A 19,507-nucleotide genomic window follows, 5' to 3' on the forward strand; every position below is an offset into this window, starting at 1 on the left:
AACTCTAGTCGTCAAAATCCCAAAAGTGTTAAATGTCAGTGCTTAGACCACTAGGCTATAGGGGACAACTAGAAAACATAAGTTTGTTGAGTATTTGAACCTCACTGATAAGAAAAATGAGAGGGGGGGAACAAAATCCGACGGCAAAAAAACAGCTGTCGGAATCCGTTCCCCCACCCTCATTATGAGAGGTTTTGATGAAGTGGCTTAAAAAAAGGCTAATTAAATTTTTTTTTTTGGAGCTTAACTGCCATCAGTTTAAAGAATATTTTTGCCTTTTAATCATGATAGGACAGTATGGGATAAAAACAAAATCGATGAGTCAGGATTTGAACTCGGGTCGTCCAAATCTCAAAAGTGTGAAATGTTAGTGCTTAGACCACTAGGCTATGACAGATCTTTCCCAAAAAAAAACAGTTTGTTGATTATTTGAACCTTACTGCTAAGAAACATGAGCGACTGGCATTGCATTACTTCTTTCAGTGTGATATTTATGTTTCTACCGCAATGAAAATCCAGTTCAAAAATGAGGCACAATATGTTTAATGAAATGCAACCAGTTAAATGCAAACTTTAGATTGTTCTGACAACCACTTTGGCAAAACACCATTATAAATGAACTCAATGACTGATAAACTGGATTAACCACATTTCATAAAATAAAAAAACGTGTATTGAATACAACATTCCTGGTTAAATTTTTTCATTAAATATACCAATACACTTTCAGTGCAAATACTGTATATAAAAACCTTCATGCACCTTTGCTTGAAGTTTTGTATTGACATTAAAAAATAAAAAAGGCATCATGAACCTCCATCTACTGAGTCTTTAGTTTTTCATTAAAGAAATTCAAGAGGAGCTCATAGAGAAAGCTGACGATGAGAACGAGTCCAGTGCTGGAGAGAACGCCGAATGATAGTAGTGCAAACAGCATGTAGAGCAGGAGGAGCACGAGGAGGGTGCGATAGCTGGCCAGAACCCGCAGGCTGAGACGGACTCGCTGAGGACGTTCCCTCATCTGCCGCGTCACCGGACTCTTCCGCCGTTGCTCCACAACCGAGGTACTGCTCAGGTAGTGTCGTCCTAGTCTGCCCAGGAGGTCCTGTCGAGAACACAGCGCTTCCATGTGGTCTCCCAACTACAAGACACAAACAATATGGTCACATCTGACTGAAAATAAATGCAAATGCAAGACCGTAATAAGGGTTAAATTTGGATTACATTGCAGGCTAAAGCAATATTCTTACTCTTGCATTCATAAAGGTTGAGATCTGGAACAGCAGTCGAACCAAAAATGCATTTTCGTAGCTCCTGATAGGTTGAAGCTCTGGGTCTCCTTGATATTCGATTTCAAATCGGCGAAGACCATTGATGATCTGTAAAAAAGGATATTATACAGATACAAAATCATTATGATTTTCTAACTGAATATGTTAAAAAAAAAAAAGTTCACCATTCTCAAACTCACCTGCAACCTGCCCAGGTCTGTTAACACAAGGCCATTCTCACTCGGGATGCAGTCGGGCAGTTGTTTAGACGCTCCTTCATTGTCTACAGATGCCACATTGACAATCAGCTGAGACAGCTGCCCAGCATTTAACTGTTCAACATAAGAACCAAAATCAAAATCAACTCATTCACCTTTCATTTTATGTAATTAACTACGTAAATAAATACATGCACTGCCGTTCAAAAGTTTGTAGTCTCTAAGAAGCTCTGAGCAGCTAACCAGCATATTAGTGGAGTAATGATGCTGAAAATTTAGATTTGCCATCACAGGAATGAATTGCATTTTAAAATATATTGAAGTTAAAAAAAAATATATAGGTATATATTTTTTTTTAAACAAATTTACCGACCCCAAACTTTTGACGAACATCCTAAATAAAAGCAGGAATACACTGACTCTGAATATTTGACAGAGATAGTCCAAGGCTTTGTCCAGGAACTCGTGAGTTTTCTTCACACCCTCTCCCAAATCGTCCATCTCTCCTCCACTAAAGGTGTTGTTGTGATCCAAGGAGCCGACGCCAAACCACGAGAGAAAAGAGTTGTTTGCAGCCATTTCCGTAGAATGATCCGATATCCGTTTGGCAGTCTGTCGGGCTTGGGCAATAATCTGGATGAGCTTTAACACCTGGAATTGATAGAAGGAATTATGGTCTAGAACCCCTTAGAGTATTTTTAGAGTTATTTTTTCTAAATGACACAAAACTAAAGACTCATAACTCCAAAACTATAGCAAGGAGAGTCAAAAGGTAGGTATCGTTTGATAGAACACTTAACATTTTTAGAAAATATAAAATTACATTAGGACATTCTCATGCCGAGAAACTGCTGATAAAAGACAAAAAAAAAATACAATTTTTATTATGATTTTGCATATCTTTCTTGTTTGACATGCAATAAATCGGGAAGGAAATTATGGTAGGGGGAAATCAGCATTTGGAACCAAGATAGCCTTTTTGTTCAGCCCTTTGTCGCCCCCTAATGGCCATTTTTTAAAATCCTTCCTCCATAATCAACACAATAGATGTTCATTTTGGGCTCATTTTAATTGTAATAATATGCTGTAAAAAAAATGGTGCCATTTTCAACGATCTGTGAATGTTTCATGAGCTGTATGATGTTTTTGACATTTCAGTACATGGTACAAAATATTTGATAGCTTATGAAAAATTACTTTCTATTTATCAGCAAATAACTCAGCACTACTTAGGAGTTTTTCAACATTCATTGTAATGTTCAGACTCCAAGCTTTCAAATGACACCTATATTGTGTTGATCAAGGCAGTAGTTTTGAAAAATGTGATTATGAATTTTTTTTGCAGCTCGGTGGCGCCCGCGGGCGGTACACTCCGTTTTAGAGGGACTACTCAGCACTCGTTAAGAGTTGATCAAAGTGGTTAGCAAAGTGCATTAAAAAGCTGAGATTTTAAGCTTTAAGATGATACATATTTTGTGTTATTCCACGTTTGAAAACAAGCACGAAAGGTTCCGGGAACTTTGGAAAACAAATTGCATCCCGGAAAGATGAGAGACATGTTTTTTTAGCCAAGTATGCATCACTTCGCCATGTGCGCCTGTGCAGGTTCATGTGTTAGAAGTCCATGAGGAATATCTTTAGATCTGAGAGATGGATTATGGTGAGTTTGGGCTCTTTTTAATCATAACAATCTGCTGTAAATAATGATGTGCCATTTTCCACAATTTAAAGTGAAAACAATTGAAACAAATTCTGAGTGAAAACGCGACATCAGTGCTCCATCTATATACAAGGCTCTGTGTGCGCCTGTGCGGGTTTGTGTGTTACAACTCCATTAGGAATATCTTTAGATCTAAGTGATGGATTATGGGGAGTTAGGGCTCTTTTTAATCATGAGAGTCTGCTGTAAATAATGTTGTGCCATTTTCTACGATCTGTCCAGCCTTCAGAAAGTTATAAGTGAAAATGCAAAGCGAGTGCTTCATCAGTATATACTTGGCTACGTGCGTCTGTGGGATTTGTTTGTGTTAGAACTCCATGAAGAATATCTTTAGATCTGATTAATGGATTATATTGAGTTTGGGCTCTTTTTAATTGTGTACCGCCGGCGGAACACTTTTAGGGGGATAATATTCCTTTCTGTGGTGACACCATTCATGAAAAGCTGACTGCCTTATCGTATGCATTTAACACTGATTTTGCAAGAAACACTAACGCTTTTTTTTTGTAGAATTAATTGTCAGCTTACAGTTTTCCGTAGATCCGGACCAAACATCAGGTGGTACTGGCAGTCCTGCCCTTCCAGGCTATAAACATGACTTTTGACCTTGAACACACTGTCCGTCCCCATTGGCTGGCGGGAAGAAAGGAAGCTGCCACCATGTGAAGGTGTCAGGAAGACACGGTTCTGTCGTTGGAGAATGGCATGCTCCGGCTCCAAGAACAGCTGCTCACCTGGAGATATAAACTCATTAATTTGATATATTGTGCTTTTGAAAACAAAACAAAAACAGTATCATATAATAAAAATCCATGGGGTGTTGATTACAATATAAAATAATATGAAACACCACTCAAAAAAACATTCATTGATATATCCCAAAATACCTTTCTGGATCATATCTGACAGATTTGGTTGAACAAAGACTTTGGCGACCCTAAAGATCATCAGGGCGTTTTTGGCATTGACCAAGTCTGTGCGCATGGCTCGATTCAAGAAGACCTGGAAAAGCTTTGTGTACATAAGCAGATTCTCCTGGACAAATGAGGCCCTGTAAATGACAAAAGACCAAAAATATTTTCGGTAAACTGATCTGAAGGTCACATCAACTGCTCTCTGTGAAACATTAGACATACACTACCATTAAAAAGATTAGGGTAGAGTTTTTGAAAGAAGTCTCTTATGCTTACCAAAGCTGTATTTGATCAAAATACAATAAAAACTTTAATATTGTCGAATATTATTACAATTTAAAAGTGTCTATTTTAAAATGTAATTTATTCCAGTATTCAGTGTCACATGATTCTTCAGGAATCATTCTAATATGCTGATTTGGTGCTCAAATAAAAAAAATCTCTTTTCTTTTTTGTATGTATATAAAATCACACACACAGTTTGAACACTAGTGCATGTAATCCTTTAACAAGCACCCAATATATAAAATACCATTTATCGGGAACAGTTCTGTTCTGGCCATCTGCTTGAGTGTTGTTTTTTTCTCCAGTGTATCTCCAGGGCTGGATGTAACTAAGCCACGTCTCTAGTATCTAAAACAACAAAATAAACACATTGAATTACATTTAATGTATTTATTTAGCATCATGGCCCTCACTATGATTTGAACAGCACAATGTTTATTGCCAACATTTAAAGTAGGCTCCAAATGTCAGTGAGCACTCAAGGACATTTACCGCTCTGAATGAGGCATCCAAAGGCCAATGACCAAAGCAGTGTTGTAGAAAGACATACAGCTTTTGCTGGACAAACCTCTGCACCACTACACTGTGGGAGACAGAAAGTGGAGGCTTATTGACAGAGCAGTAAAAGAGAAGACAGTTCAATCAAGTCCGCGGCACCTGATCGGGCGAATAGCTCCTCTTTACGACATGCCACCTTAGATTTACAGATGTTTTAGTTCTATAGCCGGATCCTCAGGACAAGCTGACAGATGCTAGCAGGCTGTTAAAAACTCACCGCTTGAGCTCCTCCAGAGGACTGCTGTGGGAGTGTGCAGAGGGCGAGGAGGAGATGGTCTCAGGTTTCAGGCTGCTGGAGAAAGCGTGCAGATGCTTGACTAGGAGACGCACAACAAGGACGTGCTCCTCCGTAGGTGTGAAGGGCTCCTAAAACATCATCCAAAAAATACAAACACAAGTCAGACTTTTAAGATTATTAAACAAAAATTTGAGACCCCATTTATACCTGGTATTAACTGACATTTATTTGCAGTGACTGATTATTTGAAGGACACAGGGGCTCGTTTAAATTCATTAATTGTTCTTATAAATTCCATATAACAATGTAGTCTCATAAATATTGATAAAAATGTGTGAAAAATGTCCTTGCATCACACTGGGTTTGCTATAGTTCAAGAGTAATGTGAAATTTCAAAGAATTTCTCAATGTAGTAGTAACATGTGAAACTCTGAAATGTTTGGACATTCAATCATTAACGAGAAGCTATTAATCAGATACAGTATTGAGAAACTGATGACTAAAATAAATTACGACTGCATTTTATGCTTCTATTCGACTAGGTCGAAACTAATTTAGAAATCCTTTATGTATTATAATGGTTAAAATAAGAATGAGCTTTCTGCTTGAAATATTACGTAAATAAAAAAATACTTTTATTTCAATTTTTTTTTATAAAAATTGTAAAGAAAATAAAAATTTAAATGTACTCTTAAGCTAAAAGTGGTAACAAACGTGCCGAAAAAAGAGCTCCCTGAATCTATCACAAGTGGTCACAGTAAATGCAATAGAAACATTTGTTACTACCGGGTGTAAATGTGATCAGTCATTTGTCCACTTGTGATCAGATCATGAGATGAATGTCAATACCATGTATAATTTCATCCACAGAGTAATACTTTCTCGAATCCATCAGACCGGAGGCGTCACAAATTCAGTTGAAACAAGGTATTTTACAAAAAAGAAATCTGGGCAATTTGGTCTGGATATTCTGTGTGGTGTAGTAGTGTTTGCACAGTTCAAGGCATAAGAACAACCACGTCAAATAAAAGAAAATTACACCAAATAAAAAGAGCAGATCACATAAATGTAAATAAACATCTCAACGTCACAATATATCCTAATTATTTGAGATCACAAGACAAGTTATTAGTCACATTAATTCAATCACACATTATAATCAGACCAAATCTCCCAAGTCCCAGCCTACAAACTGGGATTAAACCTAAGTGTTAAAACCAACCCCTAGTCTAACTCCTATCGAATCTGAGGTTACCTCCAGAAAGCCCGTGGAACTGAATGAAAGGTAAAAGTACTTGGTATGTGTGGAGGGTCCCAGAGCCTGGTGGGGCGGGGGGTTGGCACAGCATGCTGGACATACTGAGGCGATACTGCAACAACGCCAGCTGAAGGACTCATCACAAACGGGTGGAGGAGAGGGGGAAGATAGGAACACGGTGGGGGGGAGGAAAGGAAGAAAAAGGGGAGAGGAGCAGGGCAGTGAACATGAGAATAGAAAGGAAAAAGGAGAGTGTGCAATCCGAGAAAAATAGTTGGATATAGTCAGGACCGAAATGGGGGTGTACAAAAGGAAAGAAAGAGACAAATCGATATTGACCACAAAAGACACAAATGCAATGAACATGAAGATGATGCAGTTGTCCTTTTCGTGCCAAGGCAAACCTCTAGCGCAAGGCTGAGAGGCATTTAAAGATTTTATTTAATAGAAATGTTAAATAGAATTGTTTGCCTCAGGAAGCCTGCAACTGTAGTCAAGGCAACCGAGGAACATTATTTGTAATGTAGACCTTGATTCTCAAGAGAAGTGTCTGTTTGATGAAGTGTTATATTGCCTTCGGCTTTGCAGTTTTGTCTAATCTCTAATTCCAAATAAAACCGAATGGAGCTTATGGAGCAGAAAAGGAGACACTGCATCTTTGAAGTTTTCACCATCAAATATACCAATAAAAGTCACCAATTTACTCTCAGACAAAGTAGTTAATTTTTGCTAAATAAATTAAGGCCATGCAAACAGAATTATATATTTACCTTGCAAATTTCTTTACTCACTAGAGTCAACAGTTCACCCCAATTAATGGTAATTCTGCCCGTTTATTCATTTAATTCAAAATCCATATACCGTTTTTTTTTTTTTTCATGAAGAAAATCTTAGATCACAGATATTTAATTTTAATGTAATGCGTTTATAGTCTTACACACACACACACACACTTTCTGATAGCTCATTTGACACTGACTAATAATAACTACTGTAGTAATGACTGCCAACACAAGAATAAAATACATAAAAAAAATATATATATATATATTTTGAGCTATAATACTTTCACATTTTTATTTATTTACTATTGATCAAATAAAAGCAGCCTCGGCTAAAATAAGAAACTACTTTCAAAAACAAGTTTTTTAAAAAATCTTATCAACCCTACACTTTTGAGCAGTAGTACCGGTATATGAAATGTTATATTACATGAAAAAGAAAAAAAATGCTGTTGTGTTACAAATCAAATAACAGCATACCGTTTCAGAACGACATGATTCTGATTAAATAATGATTCAATTTTTCTAATTGGGTGAACCATTGCTTTCATTTTCAGTAAACTGGTGACTTTCAGTTCATAATCTAAAGCACAAAGATGTTAAATAAATGATGCCACACTTAATATGATCTGGGCTGACTGGAGGGAGACTCGCACTGATATACTGACTGTAAATAACGCACGGACAGGGAAATAGACTCGGAAGCCAAAGACACCAAAATATTACATACATCCCACAGCCAAAGAACAAAGACGGAAGACATATCAAGAAGCCAGCGGGCTGCATCATGCAGACTCAAACATGAAGCAATAATTATACTACTTCAATCACATGCCAAATATGTACTGTGCTAGTGTGCTTATTCTGCCCAAATCATCAAGCAACAGAGACCACAGTAAATATGAATAAATAAATAAAAACTGTATTTCTCTTTTATTGCCTTCTATTTCCAGCAGTCATATGACTTTGGGTTGATTTTAACAGGTAAGTCATTGAGGAAATAAAACCGTTGAAGGGAGATTGATGTTCTAAACAAAAACTTCTCAACTACAGAGACCACTAGGGGGCCTCAGTAAACTACCAGAGAGATATACAAGATGGCCATAATCACATGAAATGCATCAGCAATATGCTTAACACAGCCAGCTACAAAAGACAATTGTTCAGCTAACATTTTTAAATCAACAGCTTGATCTGAAATGAAGCCGATTAGTTAGAAAACTACCATATGATCAGCAATTAAAGAGATTACCTCAAAAGAAAAACCATACAATGAAAGCATAAATTTTTCATGAACTTCTTTTAGAAGGGAACCAGAAGATATTAAGTGTATACATTATATAATATACTACAACCAATCAGTAGTGTAGTGCATAATGTATATACCCTTTATACTCATGTATTGCACTATTGCACTATAAAATCAGATTTTATTTGCAAATTTTGTAAGAAAAGTAAAAAAAAAAAAAAAGTGGTATAACAGTACTAGCAATAACACATTTAGTATTAAAGTCCTTTAAAGACAAAACCACAAAAGGGAGTTCTGTGGTTTTTAGTCAATCTCCATTTAGCCATACATTAAGGTCATCTATATGCTAGTATACTCATAAAAGTAAATAAATATGTAGCGTGGATAATACCAGATATACATGACATAAGATCAGTCGGAATGACTGTGATGATGAACAGGAATCCCCCCCTTAAAAATGCTTACAAAAATCTAGGATATATCTGTAAACAGAGCACGTGTGTCATTCACAGAGGGAGAGGAAGCGCATAAATCAGGGTGGGTGTCGTGCAGCAGTCCCTATGCAGTGAAGGGGTGAAGCATTGGAGGGTGGTGGTGTTCAGCCAGCCAGCCGTGCGCAGCGGAAGAAGAGATGGTGTAGTTTTAAGGGCCTGTGTCTTGTTCTTACCTTTACCTGAGGAGACTGCAGCTTCTGGTACATCTCCAGAGAATAGTGATGGAGCCACATTTCCACAAACACCTTTAGAAACAAACAGCTTTATGCTTAAGTATACACCAAATCGTTAAGTAAACTCATGAATTAAGAACATGTTTTCCTACCTGCAGAAGCGTCTCTGACCTCCAGATCTCTTGAGCGGCAGGGTCAGCGTTGACTGAGGGTTGATGGGTAATATGACGTTTTAACAGACCGGTGCTGTAACCACCCTTTCCAACATAAGGCACACTGGGAGACCTGAGAGAAAAAGCACATCGAAGCTTATAAAATGAGTTTATTTGCTGAGAAAAGGATCTTTAAAAATGACATTGTGATACCTCGGAGCAGGAGAGGCCACAGTTCCCCTGGTGTCTGAGAAAGGTGACGGAGGCACATTTCCCTCGGTAGGAAGGAAGTACTTGAGGTAAGTGTCGACAAGCACAAAGTACGCACTGTCTGAGCAACTCACATGCTGCCCTGGAGGGTAGTTCTGAAAAGATGATTAAACAACATTTCAACGTTCAGCCAATAAAATTCTGTAATGCTTATAATTATTCTATATAATATATTTGATAAAAATGACTGCAGCACTTACCTTTGGTGCAAGGAGACTGGAGGCAAAGTGGAACATATAATATTCAAAAGGATCTGCGAAAGATTAAGAACAGATATGTATGTGAAAGAAAGATATAGAGTGATGAAACAGCCGTGTAACAGTTACAGAAAGTTATACAACACATTTAATTGTAAAACACAAAAGTGAGGGTGAAAAGAGCTAAGACGTACTGAGGAATAGAAGGCCTGACATGGGGAATTGAATTTTATTGTGAAACAGAGGGCAATCCGGCAGAACCCCTGCCTGAATGGACAACTTTATAGGACCCTGTACAAACAGAACATATAAATCAGGGATGATGCGCCAAAACCTAAATGAATACCTCTGAACATAAACATAATTAATGGACATAATTCCTTAAAACATAAACTTTTTTTCAGTTAATGTGTAGAGCACACTTACCGGCAGATAACTGACTGGAAACTCATACTTGTATTCCTCAGCTTGTAGTTTGTAAACCAATTTCATCATAGGACCACTGATTGAATAAATATTAAAAAAATTATTACAACAGGGCTACATTTAAATATTTACACTACTGTTCAAAAGTTTGGGGTCGGTAAGATTTTTTTTATGTTTTTGATAGAAGTCTTCTTACACAGATTAATTTTATCAAACATACAGTAAATATATATATTTTAAAACGCATTTTTTTCTGTGATGGCAAAGCTGAATTTTCAGCATCATTACTCCAGTCTTCAGTGTCACATGATCCTTCAGAAATCATTCTAATATGCTTTTTTTGGTGCCCGAGTAACATTTCTTGTTATTGTTGAGCTGTTTAATCTTTTTTTTTTTGGAAATAGCCAAACCCCATTTTTCAGGATTCTTTATTAAACAGAAAGATTTAAAGAACGAGATTTATTTGAAATAGAAATATTTTGTAACATTATATTATAATATAACATTATAAACTGTCTTTGCTGTCACTTTTGATCGATTTAATGCACTTAAATGCTTCCTTGCTGAATAATTCATTGCATTTATTTCCAAAAAAAAAAAACTTTTAAACAGTACCGTATAGGGGTGTCACGATTCTCCAAATCCTCGATTCGATTACATTTTCGATTCTAAGGTCACAGTTCGATTCGATTCTCGGTTTTTATTCTTTTTTTTTTTAAAGCACAGGTTGCTATGCCATTTTTAGACCAAACTTTTATGCATAATATCTGACCTTTGTTCGCAATGTACCTACCACACTACATTGTCAAATTTAAAACATTTATTAAGAACATAATGTAACGATACTTCTTCAGTCAATTGGAAACTTAAGCAAAATAACCTGCGATCTAGTTTCTCTTTTGTAACTGCAGTCTTCTTCACAGAAGATGACATTCAAGTTCACAACAAAACAAACAAACAAACAAACAAACAGTTTAACAGATAAATCTATGCGTCGCGCAGAGCCACGTCTTTAAAATTCTAAAACTTTATTCTCAGAGTGTACACACACACACACATCGGCGGCGCCCAGCAACGGCTCAGGACCTTGTTCAAAATGAATCCTGCCGTGCCAGAGAGCGCCATTCACATAGTTTTATATTACATTTATTATAAATGAATACATTTTATACACATTTATTTGTCTCAAATCGTCGTTATGACTTTGCTGCAATATAAATGTTATACATTCATTTACAGAAATCAGCTGGTTGAATGAAAATTGCTGATGTTATCGGATTTTCAGGATACATTCAGTTAACGGACGCTCTCTGAGATAGAGTGATAAAGTGCAGACTAAGCAACGTTGTACAGTAGCCTCATAACATAAACATGAGTTCCATAATGTCCTTAAACACAATATTGCAGGCCACATGAAAGTGCGCGTCCGGTGTACGATACCTCGAGTTGTCATAGACGCGGCGCGGCGCTTCTCGTCCGGTGTGTGCGATACCTCGAGTTGTCAAAGACGCGGCGCTTATCGTCGGGTGTGCGGCCCCCAGAGGAGGTTGACTCGCAGCATTTCAACACGCGTTTTTTTTCTGCTTGACAAGCCGACCAAACGTGACATGGGGGCGTGGCAGCATCGACGATTCCATTTTTTTATTCGATGATCGAGATTGTGACTTAATTTCGATCGATTCCGATTTAAAATCGAAATCGTGACACCCTTAGTACCGTAGTATATATCAGATTTGTACTCCGTGGTAATAGCAGTCATACATACAAAAACACACAGAATACTATAAAAACAAAACAAATTGCAAACAAAAAAATAACCTAGGGTCCAGGAAGTCCATAGCGATGTTGTACTCTGCTGCTCGAGCCTGCAGAAAACGAAGATTCAAGCCAGTGAGGATTCCATCCAGGCTACCGAACACGCTCTCCACCAACCAGGGAAAGATAGCATGCAGATCCTAATCAAACACAAACAAGACTTTTCGTGACTTTCTTGAAAGAGCAGGGATGCATGCATGCCAACCTTTAAATAATCCAAATAAACAGAAGAGCCGACAAATGAAGCGAGAGTACAGGCATGTGTGGCCAACAAACGCTCAAATGAATCTGAGAAACGGGGTCATAGAGTTCATTACTTAACAAACATCATTCATTCAGACAGCACAGATTTGAGTCAGGGACAGGGTGAGGGTAAAGTGGCGGCAGCAGGACAGCAGCTGGTCCAGTGCCATGTGCCAAGCAAATGACACTGCGTTTAATCTCTAATACATGGGCAACGGCGCAGCTGCCTTAATGGATTTCTCTGATGAATCAAAAGAAAAAAACCTCCCCTGTGTTGGGTTTAAAAAAGCCTGCAACATATCCTCCATGTTAAACTATAAAAATGTATCCTCCTATCCACAACACTGTAAATTACAACATTAATAATAAATGTACAAATAAAAAGGGGTATTTCGACATTGTCATACGTAATCAGAAAACTGTACCTTTGCAGGGTAATCGTCTATAATTTTGCACAACTCGTGACATCTTTGGAGAAGAGGTTTATTAGTCCAGTCTGCCTTTAAATTGGCCTGAGGACATCAAGACACAAAGGTTAGAAAGAACACACAAACACAAACACACACACACACACACACACACACACACACACACACACACACACACACACACACACACACACACACAGGACTAGTACTAACCAGAAGATAACTGGGCTGTTGCAGGGCAGGTACAGCCATGGAAACACCAAACCTGAAATAAATGACAGTAAAATAATACAATGACATTTCAAAACATTCAGAATAACTAGTGAGTTAATGTTACTTCTAGCACTCCCTAAAGTGCCAGTGAACGTTATCAATGAAAAACTGTATATTTCATGCTGCTTAAATAACCACTGTCAGACTATCCTTAAACATTCATTTTCATTTGTCTAAATGTATTTTTCTCTAACATTACCGCTTAGAAGGTAGCCAGCTAGCTCCACTATCAGCTAACTGTGTAGCCTGCACATTACTGAGTTTGCTCTGTAAAAAACTAAACGCTCGGTCGGGTTCATGTTCACTTAAAACAGATATTAAACGTGCCAAATAAGTCTTTGAGTACATTACCTCACACGCAGGAGAGAGAGAGAAAATTATATTTCTAGTAAATTCCAATAGACCGCGCTTAGACCCAAGCAGAGTCAAATACGCTTGTTATGATGTCATGTCCGCCTGGCGCCTACTAGCACTTTAACAGCGCCATCTATAGGCTGAGAGCGGAGAATGACGTCACAGAGAGAAATGATCTTCCTGATGTAAATATAAATAGATGCCCTATCCAAACAGTTTTGGTCTGACCATGGCTCTCAATGATTCCGCAAATGCTACACACTATTTTAGCTTAAAATAGCCATATACATTATTTTTTATTAGGCTATAGCTATTAGCTAATGATATTAAAAATGAACATAAATTAGTATCCCATCTTTTCTACCTTCTAAAAATGTATTTAGAAAAAAAACAAAAACTAATATTTCTAAAATTGTGAGGAAATAGACCTACTTAAAACAAATCCCAGCAATTAGGTTATTTCCTTGTGTATGTGTCTGTGTTTTGTTTGAATACACATTTCTGTTGTGTGTGTTTCCCTGACGTGTTGTTTTAACAGTTTGTTAAAGTAGTATTTATTGTATTCTTAGTTCTTTTCCTGTTTTTTGGGGTATTTTCAAGTAACTTTTTTCGAAAGAGTTATAGAATGTTTTTACTATTATTATTTTTTAAACGGATGATATGAACAGATAACTCTTTAATATAGCCTATTTTATTCCCAAATATTTACGTGAATTATGCATCTCGCATAAACTGAGTTTGTAAAACCTAATCTTTTATTAGGTTTATCAGAGAAAATGTGTTGGATGAACCACAGGCCCATGAGGGAGGATTTAAAGGAACATCAGACTATATCAGCCATAACCCCCAAAATTTGTATGCAAATTAATATATAATCTTTGTGATAGTATGAAATTCAGAGTAATAAAGGCAAGACTATGGAAAACATTTGTCAAAGTAGATAGACTTCAAAAAGAACCTGAGGCAGAGTAACACCGATAGCGCAAACAAAACAGCAGCCTAATGCAATAAAAGTGTGTCACGTCCAACAGCCGTAAGGGTTGTGTAGATATTTCTGCACATCTTAGTCAAACATATGCATATATTCAGTTTGAGTACGAATTTTGCTACTTAGCAGACATCGTGGCAATCTGGATATGTAACAGCAATATTACAAAAACATAGTTTTTTTTAATCTGTTAAAATTGCATTATATGAGCTCTCAAATTTGCTCAGTGTTTGAAATAAATGTTAATCTCACCCCAGCAAAACTCAGAAATAACAAAGAGCTCATCTTCAAAAAGCAGCCATGTCATACCAAGTGAATGTGGCCAATAATTACTTTTATATAAGGCTCATCTTGTATTTGAAATACAACAAAATAATGAGGTCTGTATTGAAACAATGTCACTAATGTGGAGAAAAAGTGAGAAGTATCTCACTCGGTTTTCATTCATTATTGTGTGAGTCTTGAGATGAATTTGTTAATCATTCCAAGGGAACTTGAATTTCAAAGGAGATTGCTTTTTGAGTTGCAAAGGTATTCAAAATGTATTAAAAATGAGAGCCACATAATACAGAAGCAGTTACTGATCTTTCTTCTTTCTTACACCAGCATTCTTATAAGAAGTATGTCTGTTCTCATCATGCTCAGTCAACACATTTAACATTACAGAGGAAATATCAAGTGCAAAAGTCTCAATTGTCATTTCCATCCCCATCTGAGAAATCTGCAAACTCTGAATGTAATGATGAATAGATATAGAGATGGCATTTCTTTCCCTTAAAGTGGTCATACTGCATTTTTTTTATAAATGTTACTTATTGTCCACTTATAAAGTTAGCAAGATTTTTACAAAACATAATTTAGTATTAACATGCTATTTTCTATCTGTGATACCCAATTGCTACACTCTTAAGAAAAATTGTTCTAAACAGAACCAAATTAGGGTTCTTTGGCTTGTCACGATACCCTTTTTGGTGCTAGAACCCTTTTTATAAGGTTCCATAAAGAACCATGCTTTGAAAGTGCTATAAGGACCTTAATGGTGGTATAAATAACCCTTTCAACAATATATTTTCATTGAATACATCAAATACATCGTATTTATTTTTGAGGGCGGTGATGTAGAAGAAGGCGTTGATCTTCTCTTGCAGAGGTCTTTTGTCGACCTATATGACATTATTAAATTTGAATAAAAAGCACATTAGTTTTCAAAATACCTGTTTTTGAACGTGCCACCATAATGACCCCTTACAGTACACTGTTACACTCCTGCAAACAAAAGCATTGTGTGTGAAATATTCTCAGCAGCTGAAAGCTTTGTCATAGATACCAATCAAAACACTGCGACTTTTCTTTCATTCTGACTCTTTACATTATTTCTGCTCTCTTTTTGCCACTTTTTTTCTCCACTTTGAATTGTGGTCTAGATAAATAAAGGCAACTGCTGCAATTTCATCCCCATTGCCCCTAAGGTAAATTGGCCCTTTATCAACAGCAGGCCTCATCTATCAGTGCAAAGACGGGTATTGAAATTGCTCTGCTGGCCACAAATCAGGCCAATGGATCAGTCCCTTATCTGGAACAAGGCCGTCATCACTCTCCAGTGGGAAAAAGAGGAAGAACCCTGGCATGAGGACCTTTTTCGTTGCTGGGCTGATGGATGTGACCCCCCTTGACCCTTGGATGACCATGATCACCTGGTGTGAAGTCACATCAGGGGCTGGTAATCAGGGCCATTCTCTATCTCTTTTAACTTCATCTTCAGCGGGTCAATGCAAATAGATAAAACAAAAGTCATTCAGGACGAAGAGCAGGAAATAGCCTGTTCAAATCAGACTGGAGAAATGAAGGCTACTGTTTTAATCAAACTGCATGGTTCCAAGTCTCATCGTTGAGTTTTGATTTATACGCTTGATTTTATCTTCTGATGGACATTTGACACACCGTCATATATAAAAGTATACAAATAACGCAACTGGACAAATAATTTTCACCATAAAAATTGATCAGGATTGATGAAATGCCATCGATCATGTCATGATAAATAACACCCTGAAATCATGGTGTTGAAAACTCATTCATCAAAATGAACACCCAAGGTCAATCTTTGCAGAGAGAAAATAACCATTTATGTTTGAATTCCTTCTCATAATAATTTTACAAGAGCTCAACAAGTAATTTAACTCAGCCAGTAAAAATTATCAGCAAAAATCAGTCTGCATGATACTTTACTTGATTTAAGACCCAAACAAAACAAAAGCAGCTGTGCCTTTAAAAAACGGACCACTTTAGCTCATGTAGCACTCTCTGATTCATGAAAATAAATGGTTTTATGATACAATACCAAGCCAAAAGGACTTCTATGCAGCACACATTTTTATTGTCAATTATTTACAAATAAAGTGGTTGATCATGGAGGAAAGAGGGCTTCAAAATGACCAAATAAATACAAAAGGGCAATTCTGTGGAGCTGTAGCTATTTCCTCCACTCAGTGTGTGGCGTTATCAGTCCCTCAGGACAGGAAGAGGACCTTTCCCCTGTTCAGTCTAAATAAAATGTATGAGCCAGATTTTGAGTGGCAGTGAATGCCCGCAGAGAGTTAACAGTGAGGTGACTCAGAAAGAGGGCTCTTAAATGAGAGCATAGACAAAAATATATCTATTTTCTCATTCTCTTATCAGAGCTAGTGTGGTGCCGTTCAAATATTCTGGAGAGAGCTTGAAAAATGGCCCTGGGTTCTCCCATTGAATTGAAAAGTACAAAAAGTGAAACAATAAATTTAGATTCCCATCAACACCTAGAAAAAGTTATAATCTTGAAAATACTTTTTTTATAGTATAACTCTTTTGATTGGTCAATCGGCGAGTTCAGCGTTCAGATCGTAGCCCTGAAACTATTCACTATTTTAATGTCTCTCGTGGCACTCTTGCGTACAAACGTTTTCGTTATTGTTTGTAGTGAAAATTACCGTAGATTACATTAGATCTCATATTACTGTAATAATGTTATGGTTATTGTTTCAGTGTTCGTATTGTTGCTAGACCAATTCTTTTTACACATTATAATTTTTTCTTAGTGAAAGCTTTAAGTTGATATACAGGGTAAGATTATAATTCATGCCAAATCAATATTTCATGTCTATTTTTTTTATATGTTTTGGCTAGTATCACAAAATAAACCAAATGTACATTATGGCTTCTGTACTGCATTTAAACATATAGTATACTGTAGTGTAGCGTAATATAGGCCTATAGCTACACTAAAAATAGGTGTTAATATAAAGGAATTTTCCATATGAATTTTTCAGAGGTGTTTCTTTAATTACGCATTCCATTGTGTTGTGTTTTAGGGTTAAAGGAAATGTCAGTAAACTTAATGGAAAATGTCCTGGCAGAAAATGACAAGTAGTACCTTTTCTGTTTTTGCACAGTTTATTTTTTCTTACAGTGTAGTTTGATCTGTTCATTGTACCTTTAAACTTTAAAATGAATCTTGCTTAGTCCCTTGAATTCTCTTGCACATCTGAAATATGTCAATAATGCATGAAATGCTTAATTTGATGAAAGAGCAGTCAGCCGTATTTATCTACCCAATCACGGTTCACTGCAATAATCGCATCCAAATGTGATGACACAACAATCTGTTCTCAACAGCCATGACAGCGAGTCAATGAAATGCATGTTTTACAACGTCTAGCTGAGATAACTGTCTGTGCACAATATTCAAATAGTTATGAGAAGGTATGGGAAGGTTTTTACACCATCCAGCAAACAAATCAAATCAAATTGAAAGCATAACAAATATTTCACTTCCCAAGGAAAATAAATGCATAGATCCACCGCTAAAAAGATTATTTAACATTAAGAGAGAAATTAGGTCTTTGTTCCTCATTTGTAGGGGTGGGGGACTGGTAATGTGGATCTATTGGGACAGAAGAGGTCTGGGACAGAGCAGGCAGTCCATCTTCTCGTTCTAATGATTACTTTAGCTGAAGGCTGTGATGGGGTCGGATGTCACAGTGAGTTTTGAGTCTAGTGAGTATAGAGTCACTGGCCCTTGGCTGTGTGACGGCAGGACTGTACTTTTAATGAAAACAAACTTTAGGCGCATTTCTATGGTAAAATCAAGACTGATGACCAGTGGACATCATCACCCCAGGACAGGTAAAATGAGCTATTATCATTCATTTTATTTTTGTAATGGAGAGATTAAAGGACCAGTTAACCCAAGAATTGAAGATGTATTTTGTTCTACAGAAGAAAATGTTAGATTTGGAACCTCCTAACTTACTTGTTTAAAGTGTCCATATTTTAAAGGTTCCTTTTGTTTTGAAGGTCTCCCACAATAGGTTTCCTGGCATTTAATGTAAAAAATTAATTTAAAAAATCTCACAATATACATTGCAGCATCACCTCTCTTCTCACAGTGTCTGAAACAGTTCGATAAATGATACAGTCTCTAAACCCCTCCGTCCCGAAAGTCCACTCTGCTCTGATTGGTCAAATGTCTGTTGTGATTGGTCTGTCGCTTACAATGCGTGTCGGAAATGAAACACCCATTACCATCTCTGAATTTCAACTTTGGAGGCTTCCTCAGCACTTGTACACACAGTGATAACTGCAACAATGGCGTCGGTTTTACCGTATCAATTTGAGCGCGAGTCCTCATCCTTTAGAAATCGATGCAAGGTGGATTTGCTTACGCAGCGCAGATAACAACGCCTTCTCAACATGTCGACAACACGGACCAAACTCTTCCAGGCCTCAGCAACAACTGTGTTTGAGGGCGGGTCAAAGTAGACGCTGATCGCGGCGGCCAATTAAAACCACACATTTGGAAAAAGACTGCAATTACTGACGATTCGTCCCAGGCAGGTCAGAATCAGATAGACAATTACTCCATTTATCGTGCACTTTGATATTTGAAATTTTGCAGACCTTTTACATTCACAAACAGCTATATTACGCACTGCATGAAAGGGAATATCTGAAAAAGCATAATAGGGACACTAAGTCTGTGATTCGTTTGACATCAGAACAAACCGGTTTACAAACAATAAATATAACTTGATAACAATTTTCATTGTCTTTTATTGATATTTTTAAATGCATTCAAGCATATATTTCATATATCCCCCACAAGTCTCTTGTCAATAAAAAAACACTAACAAAACCACTGAAAATGACTGAGAGAGAATGAACTT

General features: G+C 37.0%; 1 protein-coding gene across 10 annotated transcripts; it reads right to left on the reverse strand.

Moving 5' to 3' along the window:
* Positions 1-238: 238 nt before the first annotated feature.
* smpd4 (sphingomyelin phosphodiesterase 4) lies at positions 239-19,072 on the reverse strand. 10 transcript variants are annotated; one of them, XM_079585501.1, is made up of 20 exons: positions 13,316-13,429; positions 12,905-12,956; positions 12,689-12,775; positions 12,024-12,160; positions 10,206-10,281; positions 9,974-10,070; positions 9,783-9,835; positions 9,526-9,677; positions 9,313-9,445; positions 9,161-9,232; positions 6,500-6,589; positions 5,184-5,332; positions 4,901-4,991; positions 4,656-4,756; positions 4,097-4,260; positions 3,738-3,943; positions 1,910-2,140; positions 1,472-1,603; positions 1,251-1,379; positions 450-1,141 (listed from the first exon to the last, which is right to left on the reverse strand). In XM_079585501.1, the coding sequence occupies exons 2-20, from the start codon at positions 12,941-12,943 to the stop codon at positions 821-823; spliced, it is 2,460 nt and encodes an 819-aa protein (XP_079441627.1). In that variant the 5' UTR covers positions 12,944-12,956; positions 13,316-13,429; the 3' UTR covers positions 450-820. The 10 variants fall into 10 exon arrangements, with proteins under 10 accessions (XP_079441629.1, XP_079441627.1, XP_079441628.1 ...); XM_079585502.1 differs by having other exon boundaries at positions 9,167-9,232; positions 13,316-13,428; XM_079585497.1 differs by having other exon boundaries at positions 13,164-13,316.
* Between the last annotated feature and the right edge of the window lie 435 nt (positions 19,073-19,507).

The sequence above is a fragment of the Phoxinus phoxinus genome, assembly GCF_949152265.1.
Source record: "Phoxinus phoxinus genome assembly, chromosome: 17".
Taxonomy (NCBI): Eukaryota; Metazoa; Chordata; class Actinopteri; order Cypriniformes; family Leuciscidae; genus Phoxinus; species Phoxinus phoxinus.